General features: G+C 46.8%; 1 protein-coding gene across 1 annotated transcript; it reads left to right on the plus strand.

Moving 5' to 3' along the window:
* The first annotated feature begins 10,400 nt into the window (after window positions 1-10,400).
* On the plus strand, window positions 10,401-11,369 carry LOC137504586 (olfactory receptor 2B6-like). Its single transcript, XM_068233168.1, has one exon. The coding sequence runs from the start codon at window positions 10,401-10,403 to the stop codon at window positions 11,367-11,369; it is 969 nt and encodes a 322-aa protein (XP_068089269.1).
* The last annotated feature ends 5,350 nt before the right edge of the window (window positions 11,370-16,719 follow it).

Consider the following 16,719-nt stretch of genomic DNA (forward strand, 5'->3'; position numbering starts at 1 on the left):
CTGTCCTCTGTTTATTTCTCTCATCTATACCAGTATTTCTGCTGTCCTTTACTAATAGTATTGTAGTTATACTGTACTAGGAGTAGGACACTCACTGACTGTCACTGTTTATAGGCTACTAGCTAGCTCCTGCGTGTGTGCACTCACTCACTGTCTGTGTGTACACACACTCTATTTCCTTCTGATTACTGATAGATTATTGTTAGTTAGTTGTACTTACTTACTACTTACTCTTACTGTACCCGTAGGGACACTCACTGTCACTGTTCATATAGGCTACTAGCTCCTGCGTGTGCGCACTGCACTCACTGTCTGAGTGTACACACACAACACACACTCTATTTCCTTCTGATCGCTGATTGATTATCGTAATTAGTTAGTTGTACTTACTGTTACTACTTACTCTTACTGTACTAGGAGTCTAGGACACTCAGTCACTGTTCATAGGCTACTAGCTCCTGCGTGCGTGCACTCACTGTCTGAGTGTACACACACCCACACTCCATTTCCTTCTGATCGCTGATTGATTATCGTAATTAGTTAGTTGTACTTACTGTTACTACTTACTCTTACTGTACTAGGAGTCTAGGACACTCAGTCACTGTCCATAGGCTACTAGCTCCTGCGTGCGTGCACTCACTGTCTGAGTGTACACACACCACCCACACTCTATTTCCTTCTGATCGCTGATTGATTATTGTAATTAGTTAGTTCTACTTACTGTTACTACTTACTCTTACTGTACTAGGAGTCTAGGACACTCAGTCACTGTGTTCATAGGCTACTAGCTCCTGCGTGCGTGCACTCACTGTCTGAGTGTACACACACCCACACTCCATTTCCTTCTGATCGCTGATTGATTATTGTAATTAGTTAGTTCTACTTACTGTTACTACTTACTCTTACTGTACTAGGAGTCTAGGACACTCAGTCACTGTGTTCATAGGCTACTAGCTCCTGCGTGCGTGCACTCACTGTCTGAGTGTACACACACTAAATTTACTTGTGATTACTACTGATTATTGTAACTGCTAGTTGTACTTCCTGACTGTTACTACTTACTTACTGTACTAGGGGACACTCACTCAGTCACCTCACCAACCAACCCACTCCATTAAAGTACCCCACTTTTCACCCGCCCTTTTAAAAAACTTTTGTCTATACGCCCAAAACATTGAAGATGTCTGGAAGTGGCAGCCAGCGCGGTTTGGGCAAGGGCAAGGGCAGCAAGGGAATCAGGAGGAGAGGGAGCAGCATTGTGGCAAGCCGCGGCCGCGGGCGCGCCACCATGCACAGTTCCGCAGCAGCAGCGTCAGTGGCTAACATTCCTCCCATAGCCACTGGCCGTGGACGCCTTGGGCGCCGCCCAGCAGGAGCATCTGCAACTCACGCTGCAGAGACACAGCAGCAGCAGCGTGTAGCACCTGCTCCCATTTTCCTCCAGCCGGGTCGGAAACGTCCCATTGAGGAAAAGGATGCAGACACTGTGGTGCAACTCATGACGGAGGATGAGCAGCCCGCCATCAGCTCTGCATCCGAGGCCTCCACCCTCACCACCACCACCACCACCACCACCACCCCTGTTCGCAGCAGCCGCCCAGCAGGGCCTGGGGAGGAGGCCAGTTCACCGTCACTCGCCGACCTGTCATTCAGCAGTCTTTTGACCCCAGGCATCATGAGTCAATTGTCTGCTGTTGTTGGCGATTTTGAGGAGGAGATGCTGATGGGCACTTTGGGGGATGAGGGATTGGACAGCAAGACTGTGGCGACAGTCAAGCAGCCCATCCATGCATCAGGAGAGGAGTTTGGGGGGTCCTCATCCCAGCAGGACATGTTTCAGGAGGGGGAGGATGATGATGACCCGGTGACAGACAGAGACTGGGTGCCACCACCTCCAGGGGATGTCGTCCTCAGCAGCTCTGAGGAGGAGGAGGAGGATGCTCTTGTGGGCCTTGCAAGGAGGCGCATCATTGCAAGCATTGGCAGCAGCAGTAGGCAGGTCCCACAGCCTGCTGGTGTCTCAGGCTCAGCAGCAGCAGCAGCAGCATCTGCCAGTACCACCACCAGCCGCACCCAAGCCCCCCCCCCAACCACCACAGGGAGACAGGCAGCAGCGCTTCCATGCCGTAGGGGGATGTTTAAGTCACCAATCTGGCGATATTTCACCATGCCCACTGTGTACAGCAAGTACGCCACTTGCAACCACTGTCAGCGGAATTTGAGCAGAGGTGCAGACCCCTTAAAGTTCTGCACCAGCTCGCTCATCAACCACCTTGCGGCTAAACATTTCCACCAGCATGAGGAGTTCCAGAGGCTGAAGGCATCTGGTGCTGGCAGTGGCACCACACCCATCACTGCACAGCCTTCAGCAGCAGCAGCAGCAACAGCAGCCACCCGCCCTCCTGCTCCTCCAGCAGCACCAGCAGGAGTGGAAACGCACTGCTCCTCCCCCCTCTGCAACTCCTGCCGCCGACACTGAGGCCTGTTCTGGCAGCCAGTCCTCAGTGGCCTCCTCTGCTGTGTCTGCTGATTCCCGTGTCAGCAAAAGGCCACGCCAGAGCCTTTTGAGCGAGTCCTTCCAGGGGGTGGTTAGGGCTCTGCCTCCCAGCAGCCGTCGCGTGCGGCAGCTGAACGGCTTGCTGGCACGGGCCATGTGCTCCCAACTCCTGCCGTACACGCTCGTGCAGGAGGGGAGTGACATTCGTGCGCTGCTTGCTTGCGCAGCCCCAGACTGGCAGCTCCCCAGCAGACACTTCTTTGCCCGCAAGGCCATTCCTGCACTGCACCGCTTTGTGATGGCCAATGTGGAGCGAGGGCTGGAGCACGCGGTTGGTGAAAGGGTCCACGTCACCATGGACTCCTGGAGCAGCCGCTTCGGGACAGGCCGCTACCTGTCCTTCACTGTCCACTGGGTCAGCTTGGTGGAAGGGGGTGAGGATGGGAGAGCAGCAGCGGGCACAGCAGCAGCAGCAACACAGTGGGTGGTGCCACCCCGCAGGGTCAGGGGAACTGCAGCAGGTTCCTCCGATCCTCTGCCATCCTCCGGCACACCTGGCCAAACCCCCCGCCTCAGCAGCAGCGTGAAGGCCCGCCACTGCACTTGGTCAGCCTTGGGAAGACCAAGCTGACGGCAACCCATGTGTTGGCCAAACTCCAGGAGCAGGAGAGGATTTGGCTGACCCCCAGAGTCGGAGAGGTGGTGGCCGACAATGGGGCCAATCTGGTTGCCGCAATAGACAGGGGAAACCTGACCCACATCCCCTGTCTTGCCCACGTGCTGAACCTGGTGGTGCAGAAGTTCCTGCGCACCTACCAGGGGATGGGCGAACTGCTGGAAACGGCAAGGAATGTTGTGCGTCACTTCCGGCGCTCGGCTGCAGCCTGTGCGAGCCTGGAAGACGTGCAAAAGGAGCTGGATCTGCCACGCCATCGGCTGATCCTTGACGTTCCGACTCGCTGGAACTCCACCCTGGCGATGTTGGAGCGTCTAGTTGAACAGAAGCGCGCTGTCAAACAGTACCTTGCCCTGGCCACTGTTTCCGCCGCTCAGAGAAGGGACAAGACCAGCAACATCCCGTCCATCGTCCCCGATGATGACTGGAGGCACATGCAGCAGGTGTGCTTTGTGCTGGCTCCCTTCCTGCAGGCCACAAACATGGTGAGCAGGGACCATGCTATGGTCTGCGAGTGGGTGCCCCTGGTTTCTCTGCTGAACAGGGCCCTCGATGCTTTGCTGGAACAGGGAGCGGCAGCCTTGGACCAGCAGGAGCGGCAACCAGCTGCGCAGTCCACCTCTGAGGGGGAGGAGGAGGAGGACTTGGTGGAGGTCCCTGACCTGGCTGCTGATGAGGGGGATCAGCACAGCGCAGCTGAGTTGGTGCGGGGGTGGAGAGAGGATGAGGCGGCAGAGGAGGAGGATGAGGACAGCACTGACGTCGATGTGCCAGCAGACGTGGCCCGCCTCTTCCCAATGGCAGCGCACATGCTGACGTGCCTGCGCAGGGACCCCAGGGTGATCCAGATGAAGCAGAGGGAGGACATCTGGATCAGCATGATGTTGGACCCACGCCTCAAGGGGAAGTTGAGCCAGTTCCTGCCGCCTGCAGGAGGAGACCCAGCGCAACAAATAAGGAGCTTGCAGCAGGCCCTTGTTGAGCGCTTGGAGGAAGCCTTCCCCCAGCCTTCCACCCCCACTGTCCAGCAGCCAGCACAGAGGCAGCAGCAGGTGCCTGCATCCAGCAGCAGCAAGCGCCCCACAGACCTGCTGTCTCTCAGCCACGAGCTCTACAGGACTGTAGAGGCTCCGGCAGCAGTGACTAGAGAGGAGATGCATGCAGCAGCATCCTCCTCCGGTCACAGCCAGCGCCTGACCCGCATGGTGGCTGACTACATGGGGTCGTACAGCGGGCTTGACAGCGATGCCCCTGTTGATCCCATGGAGTATTGGGTCAAGCGCATGGAGATCTGGAGCGAGCTGGCGCAGTACGCCCTGGAAGTGCTGTCCTGCCCCCTTTCCAGCGTGCTGTCCGAGCGCTGCTTCAGTGCAGCTGGTGGCGTGGTCACCGAGAAACGCTCACGTCTGTCTCACAAGTCTGGACAGACTGACGTTTCTCAAGATGAACCAGGCGTGGGTGGAAGGCGAGTTCCTGGCCCCTGTTGTCGGCGAGAGGGGGACATGAACTGGCTGCCGGAACCATCGTTAATGTGCCTTACCACCCTTTACCACCTCCTGGCTCCTGCTCACTAAGCCAGCCTGGTTCACTTTGACTATTACGTCGCCTGCAGCCACACATTTTACACCTACAGTGGGCTGCTGTGTACTGCCCTTCTGCTGTCTGTCTGTGTTTCCCACTGCCAGGGTACACAGAATTACCTTCTTCTGCTGCCACTCTGCCACCAGCTATTACGTCAAACAATAGCTATATTGGTTGTAAAACCAAAAACCAAAAAACCATAAAAAAAAAAAAAGGTTTAATTTTTCTGAGGTGCCCGGGTTGAAAACTGTGTTGTCCCAGTTGTGTATTGGACACAATGTGGGCTGCACGACCGCTGTCTGGGACCTCCTGTTGTGTTTATTTACAGCCCTGGTATCACCGCTAGGTACCAGGGCTATTATGTCACGCTGCCTACCTGCTGCCACACTCACACTACTCCTCCATACCTCCTCCTGCTGCTGCTGCTGCTGTCTGTCTGTGTTTCCCACTGCCAGGGTACACAGAATTACCTTCTTCTGCTGCCACTCTGCCACCAGCTATTACTTCAAACAATAGCTATATTGGTTGTAAAACCAAAAACCAAAAAACCATAAAAAAAAAAAAGGTTTAATTTTTCTGAGGTGCCCGGGTTGAAAACTGTGTTGTCCCAGTTGTGTATTGGACACAATGTGGGCTGCACGACCGCTGTCTGGGACCTCCTGTTGTGTTTATTTACAGCCCTGGTATCACCGCTAGGTACCAGGGCTATTATGTCATGGCGAGCTGCCTGCCTCATTGACTGCCTGCTGCCACACACTCATCCTCCTCCTCCTGCTGCTGAATTTACCTCCTGCTGTCTTTGTGTTTCCACTGCCAGGGAGCACATACAATGGCGCTTCCAACATGTGTGTGCCCACCAGCTATTTGTTACGCTCAAAAATAGCTGCATTTCTTTAAAAAAAAATTGAAAAGAGAAATACGTGAAGAAGAAGAAGACGATATTGAAAAAGAAGGAGAAGGAGAAGATGAAGATGAAGAAGAAGATGAAGAAGAAGATGAAGAAGATGATGAAGAAGAAGATGAAAAAGAAGATGAAGAAGAAGAAGATGAAGAAGAAGATGAAGAAGAAGATGAAGAAGAAGAAGATGAAGAAGAAGAAGATGAAGAAGAAGAAGATGAAGAAGATGATGAAGAAGATGATGAAGAAGATGAAGAAGAAGAAGAAGATGAAGAAGAAGAAGATGAAGAAGAAGAAGATGAAGAAGAAGAAGATGAAGAAGATGATGAAGAAGAAGATGAAGAAGAAGAAGATGAAGAAGAAGAAGATGAAGAAGAAGAAGATGAAGAAGATGATGAAGAAGATGATGAAGAAGATGAAGAAGAAGAAGAAGATGAAGAAGAAGAAGATGAAGAAGAAGAAGATGAAGAAGAAGAAGATGAAGAAGATGATGAAGAAGATGATGAAGAAGATGAAGAAGAAGAAGAAGAAGAAGAAGAAGAAGAAGAAGAAGAAGAAGAAGAAGAAGAAGAAGAAGAAGAAGAAGAAGAAGAAGAAGAAGAAGAAGATGAAGAAGAAGAAGAAGATGAAGAAGAAGAAGATGAAGAAGAAGAAGATGAAGAAGATGAAGATGAAGAAGAAGAAGAAGATGAAGAAGATGAGATGAAGAAGAAGATGATGAAGAAGAAGAAGAAGATGATGAAGATGATGAAGAAGAAGAAGAAGAAGAAGATGATGAAGAAGAAGAAGAAGAAGAAGAAGAAGAAGAAGACAATATAGAAGAAGAAGAAGATGATATAGAAGAAGAAGATCTAGAAGAAGAAGAAGAAAGATAAAGAAGAAGAAGAACAAGTATATACAGTAACACTACTGAACAAAATTAAGGACACAACTTATCTTTCCACATTTTTTTTTAAAGGAACATCCCCACATAATCACTTGCTGTTGTTACTTGGAAAAAAAGATGTTTCTTGCATCATTCACCCTCAAAACAAGTGTTGGAAGCTATTTAAGGCCAATTCGAATAGTCAGCTCGAATAGTGAGCTCGAATACCGACTCGAATAGTGAGCTCGAAGTCCGAGGTCGAATCGAATAGTAAAAATTATTCGACTCGAATATTCGACTGACCTCGAATAATTTACTATTCGAATTCGACCTAACTCGAATTTTGAAAAGGGGTATTTGAGCATCACTACTCAGCAGAGATGATTATCTACCTCTGCGGATTTCCACAAAACATGCACTGTTGGTGGTACTTGAGGACAGGGTTGAAAAGCCCTGCTCTATGCTACCTGTGTCCCCTGGCTTGTGGAGCGGAGCATAAAACGCAATGTTGAGGTATGGGGCAGTGAAGAAACCCCCAGGGGTGCGATCTGGCCACCTATTGTTCGCTCGGCTGCTCCCGGTTGAAGATCACTAGAAGAAAATAAATAAAAGAGGGGCGCTCTGAGACTCCCAAACTTGCAAAGTAACGCTCCAGCAGGAGAGGTCTCACCTGATCGTAGTATGGCCGGCACAGCGTACACAGCCGCGATAAGCCTGCGTCCCTCTATGCCTAGCCGGGGACCGGGCTCTCTGCATGGGCGGAAGCGGAACTGACGTCACTCTCCTCGATCTTCCTTACAACTGTCGCTATGGAGACCAGACTAGCTGCTCCGGCTCACGCTGTGGCTGCGTGCCGGGCAGGGTCTGAGTTTCCGTAACTTGGCGAATGTAATAGGGGATAAAAAAGCCACTAGGGCTCACAATGCAATAAAGGTAGGGATATAAAAGGATATAAAATATTTATTTAAGACAACGCGTTTCGCGGAAGTACATCCTCCGCTTTTTCAAGTCAAAAGAAAATCCATCATTCAACAGGAAACAACTCATTATATAATCAAGTATCATCAAGAGGCTGTTCTTGATGATACTTGATTATATAATGAGTAGAGATGGGCCGAACAGTTCGCCGGCGAACGGTTCCACGCGAACTTCGGTGGTTCGCGTTCGCGTCCCGCTGGCGAACCTTTGCGGAAGTTCGGTTCGCCCCATAATGCACCTTGAGGGTCAACTTTGACCCTCTACATCACAGTCAGCAGGCCCAGTGTAGCCAATTAGGCTACACTAGCCCCTGGAGCCCCACCCCCCCTTATATAAGGCAGGCAGCGGCGGCCATTACGGTCACTCGTGTGCTGCCTGCGTTAGTGAGAGTAGGGCGAACTGCTGCAGACTGTCTCTCAGGGAAAGATTAGTTAGGCTTAACTTGTTCCTGTCTGGCCGCATACCTGTTCTGTGAACCCACCACTGTATACCTGTGCTGTGAACCCACCACTGCATACCTGTGCTGTGAACCCACCACTGCATACCTGTTCTGTGAACCCACCACTGCATACCTGTACTGTGAACCCACCACTGCATACCTGTTCTGTGAACCCACCACTGCATACCTGTGCTGTGAACCCACCACTGCATACCTGTTCAGTGAACCCACCACTGCATACCTGTGCTGTGAACCCACCACTGCATACCTGTTCAGTGAACCCACCACTGCATACCTGTGCTGTGAACCCACCACTGCATACCTGTTCTGTGAACCCACCACTGCATACCTGTTCAGTGAACCCACCACTGCATACCTGTTGTGTTCAGTGAACCCGCCACTGCATACCTGTTCTGTTCAGTGGACCCGCCACTGTATACCTGTTTAGTGAACCCGCCACTGCATACCTGTTGTGTTCAGTGAACCTGCCACTGCATACCTGTTCTGTGAACCCGCCACTGTATACCTGTTCTGTTCAGTGAACCCACCACTGCATACCTGTTCAGTGAACCCACCACTGCATACCTGTGCTGTGAACCCACCACTGCATACCTGTTCAGTGAACCCACCACTGCATACCTGTGCTGTGAACCCACCACTGCATACCTGTTCTGTGAACCCACCACTGCATACCTGTTCAGTGAACCCACCACTGCATACCTGTTGTGTGCAGTGAACCCGCCACTGCATACCTGTTCTGTTCAGTGGACCCGCCACTGTATACCTGTTTAGTGAACCCGCCACTGCATACCTGTTGTGTTCAGTGAACCTTCCACTGCATACCTGTTCTGTGAACCCGCCACTGTATACCTGTTCTGTTCAGTGAACCCGCCACTGTATACCTGTTCAGTGAACCCGCCACTGCATACCTGTTGTGTTCAGTGAACCCGCCACTGTATACTTGTACTGTTCAGTGAACCCGCCACTGCATACCTGTTCTGTGAACCCGCCACTGTATACCTGTTCTGTTCAGTGAACCCGCCACTGTATACCTGTTCAGTGAACCCGCCACTGAAAAGATAATAAGGTCGTTGTTTCATTGTGGTCAGACCAAATTTGATCAGCTGGACAATCACTGTTCTGTCATTCAGCTACATCAGCCAGGCGACCATATGGGCTGCAAAGCCACCAAAACCTGCACTCTCGCCATGGTGCGCACCAGTCCAGCACGGCCGTCACTACACAAACAGCTGTTTGCGGTGCGTTACACGGTGAGTTTGGTGTGTCAGTGTGAAGCAGTACCTTAATTACACTACCTGATTGATGTATACACATGCAAGATGTTTTAAAGCACTTTAGGCCTGTCATTTAGCATTCAATGTGATTTCTGCCCTTAAAACGCTGCTTTGCGTCAAATCCAGATTTTTCCCGGGGACTTTTGGCGTGTATCCCACTCCGCCATGCCCCCCTCCAGGTGTTAGACCCCTTGAAACATCTTTTCCATCACTTTTGTGGCCAGCATAATTATTTTTTTTTTCAAAGTTCGCATCCCCATTGAAGTCTATTGCGGTTCGCGAACTTTAACGCGAACCGAACCTTCCGCGGAAGTTCGCGAACCCGGTTCGCGAACCTAAAATCAGAGGTTCGGCCCAACTCTAATAATGAGTTGTTTCCTGTTGAATGATGGATTTTCTCTTGACTTGAAAAAGCGGAGGATGTACTTCCGCGAAACGCGTTGTCTTAAATAAATATTTTATATCCTTTTATATCCCTACCTTTATTGCATTGTGAGCCCTAGTGGCTTTTTTATCCCCTATTACATTCGCCAAGTTACGGAAACTCAGACCCTGCCCGGCACGCAGCCACAGCGTGAGCCGGAGCAGCTAGTCTGGTCTCCATAGCGACAGTTGTAAGGAAGATCGAGGAGAGTGACATCAGTTCCGCTTCCGCCCACGCAGAGAGCCCGGTCCCCGGCTAGGCATAGAGGGACGCAGGCTTATCGCGGCTGTGTACGCTGTGCCGGCCATACTACGATCAGGTGAGACCTCTCCTGCTGGAGCGTTACTTTGCAAGTTTGGGAGTCTCAGAGCGCCCCTCTTTTATTTATTTTCTAAAAAGCAATGTGTCAGTGGTGCAATAATCAGGGATTCTTCCTGTGTGGCAATCGCTGTGCCTCATATCTATGACGCCATCGAGTGGCTTTTTGAGACACAGCTGTATTATCTTTGAGACACATCTGGCTCTGGGGAGGGCGGCTGACTTGTACTGGGGAACATCTGGCTACTGCAGAGGGGCTATATTGGGGAGGGGGCTTATACGCGAGTCAGTCACCTTTTCCTGGTTTCTGAGGGAAAAGTGGGTACCTCGGCTTATACACGGGTTGGCTTATATGTGGGTAAATACGGTAATCAAAATATCTTTAGGATGATAGAACACTTTGTAAATTTAGTCAATTTCTTTTACAGAATGGCCTGGAAAAATGACACATACATTAAAGAATTCATCTTGCTGGGACTTTCAAGTGACCCTTATTTACAAAACATTCTTTTTGTTATCTTTTTGGTCACGTATTTGGTCATTCTACTTGCAAATTCTCTTATCATCCTGGCCACAGTTGTAGACCACAGTCTTCACACTCCGATGTATTTTTTCCTTATAAATTTATCCTTTGTGGACATCTGCTATTCTACCTCAACTATCCCAAGGATGCTGAGAGATCTTTTATCAGCCAAGAAAACTATTTCATTTGAGGAATGTGTTGCACAAATGTACATATCTCTTGCTCTGGGGATGACAGAATGTATTATTTTAGCTGTAATGGCCTATGACCGTTACATTGCAATTTGGATTCCATTACATTATACTACAATTATTGATGCAACTACATGCATCAAGATAGCCACAGCAACATGGATTTGTGGGTTTCTATTCGCTATTTTTCATGTTACACTTACGTGGAGTGTGGATCTTTGTGGACATAATACAATTAACCACTTTGTTTGTGAAGTGCTTGGAGTCTTATCAATAGGATGTGGAAATGTGACATTAGTCGAATTTGTCATTTTTGTGGTTGGTGTCCTCATTTTGGTTATCCCTGTTAGTTTCATTATTATAACATATATTAAAATAATAAGAGCCATTTTGAAAATCAGTACACTAGCAGGACGAAAAAAGGCCTTTTCGACTTGCGGATCTCACATAATTGTTGTGACTTTATTCTATGGCTCAGCTATGGCTACCTACATGAAGCCTAGGTCGGAGTCATCACCTGATATAGACAAGCATTTTGCAATCTTTTATCTTATAGTGACACCATTGTTGAATCCACTGGTTTATACTCTGAGAAATAAAGAAGTGAAATCCGCTCTAAAGCTTTGTTGGCTGAAGCAATGGAAAAGAGACCACATGACAATACAATACCCTCACAGGTCTTAAAATCAGAAATCAGTTCTCATCCTTATAGCAGTGGAAAAACAGTAGGAAAAAGGTTCAGAACTTGAAACAGAACACAGATTTACATGCAAAAAAGAAAGGAAACCGAGAGACCAATATAGTGTAGTATGTATTGGAATTGGGAGAATAGTTAAATGTAAGTAAATATACTCACAAATCAGGGTTACTGTGCAGGCAACCACTGTGAATGCAGGTGGGGAGATTAAGCCCGTCCCCACTCAGGACCAAGATGTCGCTCTCTGTAGATCAGGAAATAAGGGTATAAACACCCCTCCACCCGGGGTGGACACTGGTATTGTAGAACATGAACAGAGGCGCCAAAAGGATAAAATTTTCTAAAATTGTTAGAATTGTTAGGGAGGTAGTGGTCCATCCCAAAACAGATATGAAGCTGTCGATTACTGTCGATGTTGATAATCAACAGCTTCATGTCTTTTTTGGGATGGTGAGCCCGCCACTACCTCCCTAACAATTCTAGCATATTTTATCCTTTTGGTGCCTCTGTTCACTAGGGATGGTCGCTGGATTCCGCGGAATTATAAATTCTGCGACTCTGGACGGAATTTGGTGATTCCGGTTCCGATGCGACGGAATGGAATTGTTATAGCGCTAAGGTGGAATTTCCATAGAAAAATATAAAATTCCGTGAAATTTTACGGAATTCTCATTTTTTTCCCCACCGAACTGATTTCTGCCTAATAAGAAGAATTTCTACTCGATAGACTTCCTCCCTTCCTTCTCCCTTCCTCCCGGAGGGTCTCGTCTTCCAGGGAATTGTAGGATTTCAAAAGCCAGCTTACATACCTTGGCCGGGAAGTGATCCCAGGTCTAGTGCTTGGTAGGTAGCTCTTCACCACTATACCACCACCAACACTACATGCTGAAGCCAGCCTAGCATGTACCATTATGATATATCCAAGAGAAAAATGAGCTTGCTTAGGGATTTGTAGGATGTCAAAAGCCCTCTCACATACATTGGCCAGCCCCAGGAATTGAATGCAGGCCTACCACTCTGTAGGCTGCTAGCCTAACCATTATACCACCAACACAACACACTACAATGCTACATGCTGAAGCCAGTCTAGCATGTACCATTGTGATATATCCAAGAGAAAAATGAGCTTGCTTAGGGAATTGTAGGATTGCAAAGTCCAGCTTACATACATTGGCCGGGAATCGAACCCAGGTCTAGTGCTTGGTAGGCTGATATCCTAACCATTATACCACCAACACAACACACTTCAATGCTACATGCTGACTTTTGCAGCTTTTTCAATCCGGCGGAATTCCGAAATTGCCTGTGAAATTCTGACGGTATCCGTTAATGGCTGAAAATTCAGTTCAATGGCATCAAGTCCTAGAGAGAGAGAGAGAGAGAGAGCTCATTTTTCTATTGGGTATATCACAATGGTACATGCTAGGCTGGCTTCAGCATGTAGCATTGTAGTGTGTTGTGTTGGTGGTATAATGGTTAGGATAGCAGCCTACCGAGCACTAGACCTGGGTTTGATTCCCGGCCAATGTATGTAAGCTGGATTTTGAAATCCTACAATTCCCTAAGCAAGCTCATTTTTCTCTTGGATATATCAATGGTACATGCTAGGCTGGCTTCAGCATGTAGTGTTGGTGGTGGTATAGTGGTGAAGAGAGCAGCCTACCGAGCACTAGACCTGTGTTCAATTCCCGGCCAAAGTATGTAAGCTGGCTTTTGAAATCCTACAATTCCCTGGAAGATGAGACCCTCCTCCCTCCAGAGGGAGGAAGGAGAAAAAGGACTAAGGGAACAGTCAATAGGGTCTATTGGCTACCATATAGCATTAACAAGGTTCTATTTGCGATGATTTTAATTTTTCCGCCAGAATCCGGAATTCCGCTGAATTTCGCAAAAATCCGGCGGAATTTTCATAGTGACGGAATTCAACGCTGGCGGAATCCGCAAATTCTGGCGGAACGGCATTTGGTCTTTCCGATCATCCCTACTGTTCACGTTCTACGGATTTACATATTGAGGAATTATTTTGTTTGACAAAAAAAAAAGTCTGTTTAGTATTTTACATCACCCCTACAAATGTTTAAGGCAAAAATGAGGGCACTAGTCTACTTTAGGGGACCTACCACAAAACCCCACAGACTAGTGCTCCTCTCCTTAAAACTCAATAAATTGTCAGTGCTATGAAATAAACCCCACAAAAGCAATATCCCTCTGTAGCTTACAAATAAATCTAATGCATTGTGCATACATTGAGGCCTTCCTATTTGGAGGGATTTTTAGTTGAGGCCATACAGGTTTGTTAAAGGACTACTGTAGGGGGGGTTGGGGGAAAAGGAGCATTGGTAAGTGGCTGCGTGGGCACAGGATGTCTGCGGGGAACCATTAGAAGCCCCGGGTAAGTTCAACTCAGTTTCCCCCGACTCCCCTACAGTAGTCCTCTCAAGCAAGAAAAAAAATTAATAGAAAATATAAAAATGAATCAACTAATGTAAGTGAATTACTGTAATTAATAATGAATTAATTAATGTAATAAGTAAATAATAATAATAAATACAGAAACAAATAAATGCATTCTATTGAATTTATTATTATTAAATTACGTTATTTTTTTATTTTTAATGGTTTTTATCTATTTTCTTGTTTTTTTACATAACATTACCTGTTTTAGCAGAATCACTGTCCCCTTGCCCACACTCTTCACTCATTGGGCTGCAGGCTTAAGGTGCATACACATCAGACTATAGTCTTTGGGAAGGCGGGAGGATAAAGTCTCAATATGTAGACAAGATAAGGTAAAAAGACAGTGGGAGCCTAACATTATGGGTGGTGGAGAGGGGGGTGGGGACAGTGTAAAGATTAAGGAGGTTGGTAAAACTTCAAGTAGCCCATTTCAGGTAAACAAAATTGGTAAATGTGGGGGTAAAAATATAAAGTGCATGATAACCAATGCTCGGAGCCTTGCAAATAAAATAGACAAACTAGAGTTCATTCTGAATGACAAAGGCTATGACATTGTGGGAATAACCGAGACATGGATGGATGAATGCCATGACTGGATAGCTAATTTAAAAGGATACAATGTGTTTAGGAGGGATAGAACAGGGAAAAAAGGTGGAGGGGTTTGTCTCTTTGTTAAGAATTTTCTTACGGCTGTCCTCAACGATGAGATGGAGGAAGATTGCGAAGATGTGGAGTCCATTTGGGTAAATATTCATGGTGGAAATAAAAGTTGCCAATTGCTTATTGGGGTATGTTACAGACTACCTCATATTAATGAAGCTGCAGAACTGCGATTAATACAGCAAATTGAAAAAGCTGCAAGTAAAAATGAGGTCATAGTTATGGGCGACTTCAACTTTCCAGACATTGACTGGGGTATTGAGGCTACCCATTCTGGTAAAAGCAGCAGATTTCTGGCAGCACTACAGGACAATTACTTGACTCAAATGGTAACGGAACCAACTAGGGGAAATGCGTTACTGGATCTGATCATTTCGAATAGACCAGATAATGTATCAAATGTGCAGGTTCAAAAACATTTGGGAAATAGTGATCACAACATGATAACGTTTGATCTGGTGACTGATAGGCCACGGGGCAGCGGGACCACTAAAACTATGATTTTTAGAAAAGCAAAGTTCAATCAAATTAGGCAGGCACTAAGTTTGGTGAACTGGGATAATGTACTAGAAGGGGAGGACACTGAAGGGAAATGGCTAGCTTTTAAACGTATTCTCAATCAATATTGTAGTATGTATATCCCATATGGAAACAAAATGTCTAGGAATAAAAAAAGGCCTCTATGGATGAATAGAAAGGTTAAAGATAAAATGAAGAGGAAAAAGAATGCCTATAAGGTCCTAAAACAGGAGGGGACCGAGGCTGCACTCAGCAATTATAAGGAGTGCAATAAAAATTGTAAAAAAGAAATTAGGCTGGCAAAGATCGAAGCTGAAAATCAAATCGCTAGGGATATCAAATCTAACCCAAAAAAGTTTTACAAGTACATCAACTCTAAAAAAAGAAAGGTTGACTGTATAGGACTCCTAAAGGATGAGGGTGGGAACTCAATGGTGGATGACCAAGGTAAGGCAGAGTTATTAAATGCTTTCTTTGCTTCTGTCTTCACAAAGGAAACAGCACTGTTGCAAATTACAGAGGCAGAAGAGTCTCAATCTTCTAACTGTAATATTAAATACTTAACGCAGGAAGAAGTAAAGGCAAGACTAAATAAATTAAAAATGGACAAAGCACCTGGCCCGGATGGCATGCATCCTCGGGTCCTAAGGGAATTAAGTTCAGTTATAGATAAACCCCTTTATCTTATCTTTTGTGACTCTCTTTCAACTGGCAGAGTCCCAGTGGATTGGCGTACAGCCCACATTTTTCCATTATTTAAGAAGGGCAAAAAATCAGATCCAGGAAATTATAGACATGTAAGCTTAACATCAGTTGTATGCAAACTATTTGAGGGGTTACTAAGAGATACTATACATGACTTCATAGTAGAAAATAATCTTATTTCTCAGCATCAACATGGGTTTACTAAAGACAGATCCTGTTTGACTAACATGCTCAGCTTTTATGAGGTAGTGAATGCTAATATGGATATTGGGAATGCTGTAGATGTGATATACCTGGACTTTGCTAAGGCCTTCAACACTGTTCCCCACAAAAGTCTGGTGCAAAAGTTGAGGATGCAAGGACTGGGGAAGAGTCTGTGTGCTTGGATAGGGAACTGGCTAATGGACAGAAAACAAAGAGTTGTGGTCAATGGATCGTACTTAAAATGGGAGACTGTTAGCAGTGGGGTCCCACAGGGGTCTGTTCTGGGTCCAGTGCTCTTCAATTTATTTATTAATGACCTAGTAGATGCAGTAGTGAGCAATGTTGCTATTTTTGCAGATGATAAAAAATTGTGCAGAATCATCAATTCTCAGGAAGATAGTGTCATATTGCAACAGGATCCGGATAGGATGGCTATATGGGCACATAAATGGCAGATGAAATTCAATGTTGAAAAATGTAAAGTCATGCATTTTGGTCGTACCAATGGTCTAGCACCATACAAAATAAATGGGAGACAGTTGGGGACATCAAACTTGGAGAAGGACTTAGGAGTACTCATCGACAACAAGTTAAATAATCGTACTCAATGCCAAGCCGCTGCAGCTAAAGCTAACAAAATTTTGGGATGCATTAAAAGGGAAATAAAAACTCGAGATGCTAGCATAATATTGCCCCTGTTTAACTCTCTAGTAAGGCCACATCTGGAATATGGAATTCAGTTCTGGGCACCACATTACAAAAAAGATATTGCAGTTTTAGAGCAGGTGCAGA

Source organism: Hyperolius riggenbachi, chromosome 4 (assembly GCF_040937935.1).
Source record: "Hyperolius riggenbachi isolate aHypRig1 chromosome 4, aHypRig1.pri, whole genome shotgun sequence".
Taxonomy (NCBI): Eukaryota; Metazoa; Chordata; class Amphibia; order Anura; family Hyperoliidae; genus Hyperolius; species Hyperolius riggenbachi.

Bases quoted from the DNA above. Each gene is read 5' to 3' on its own strand.
- LOC137504586 (XM_068233168.1), top strand. From the start codon at position 10,401: ATGGCCTGGAAAAATGACACATACATTAAAGAATTCATCTTGCTGGGA.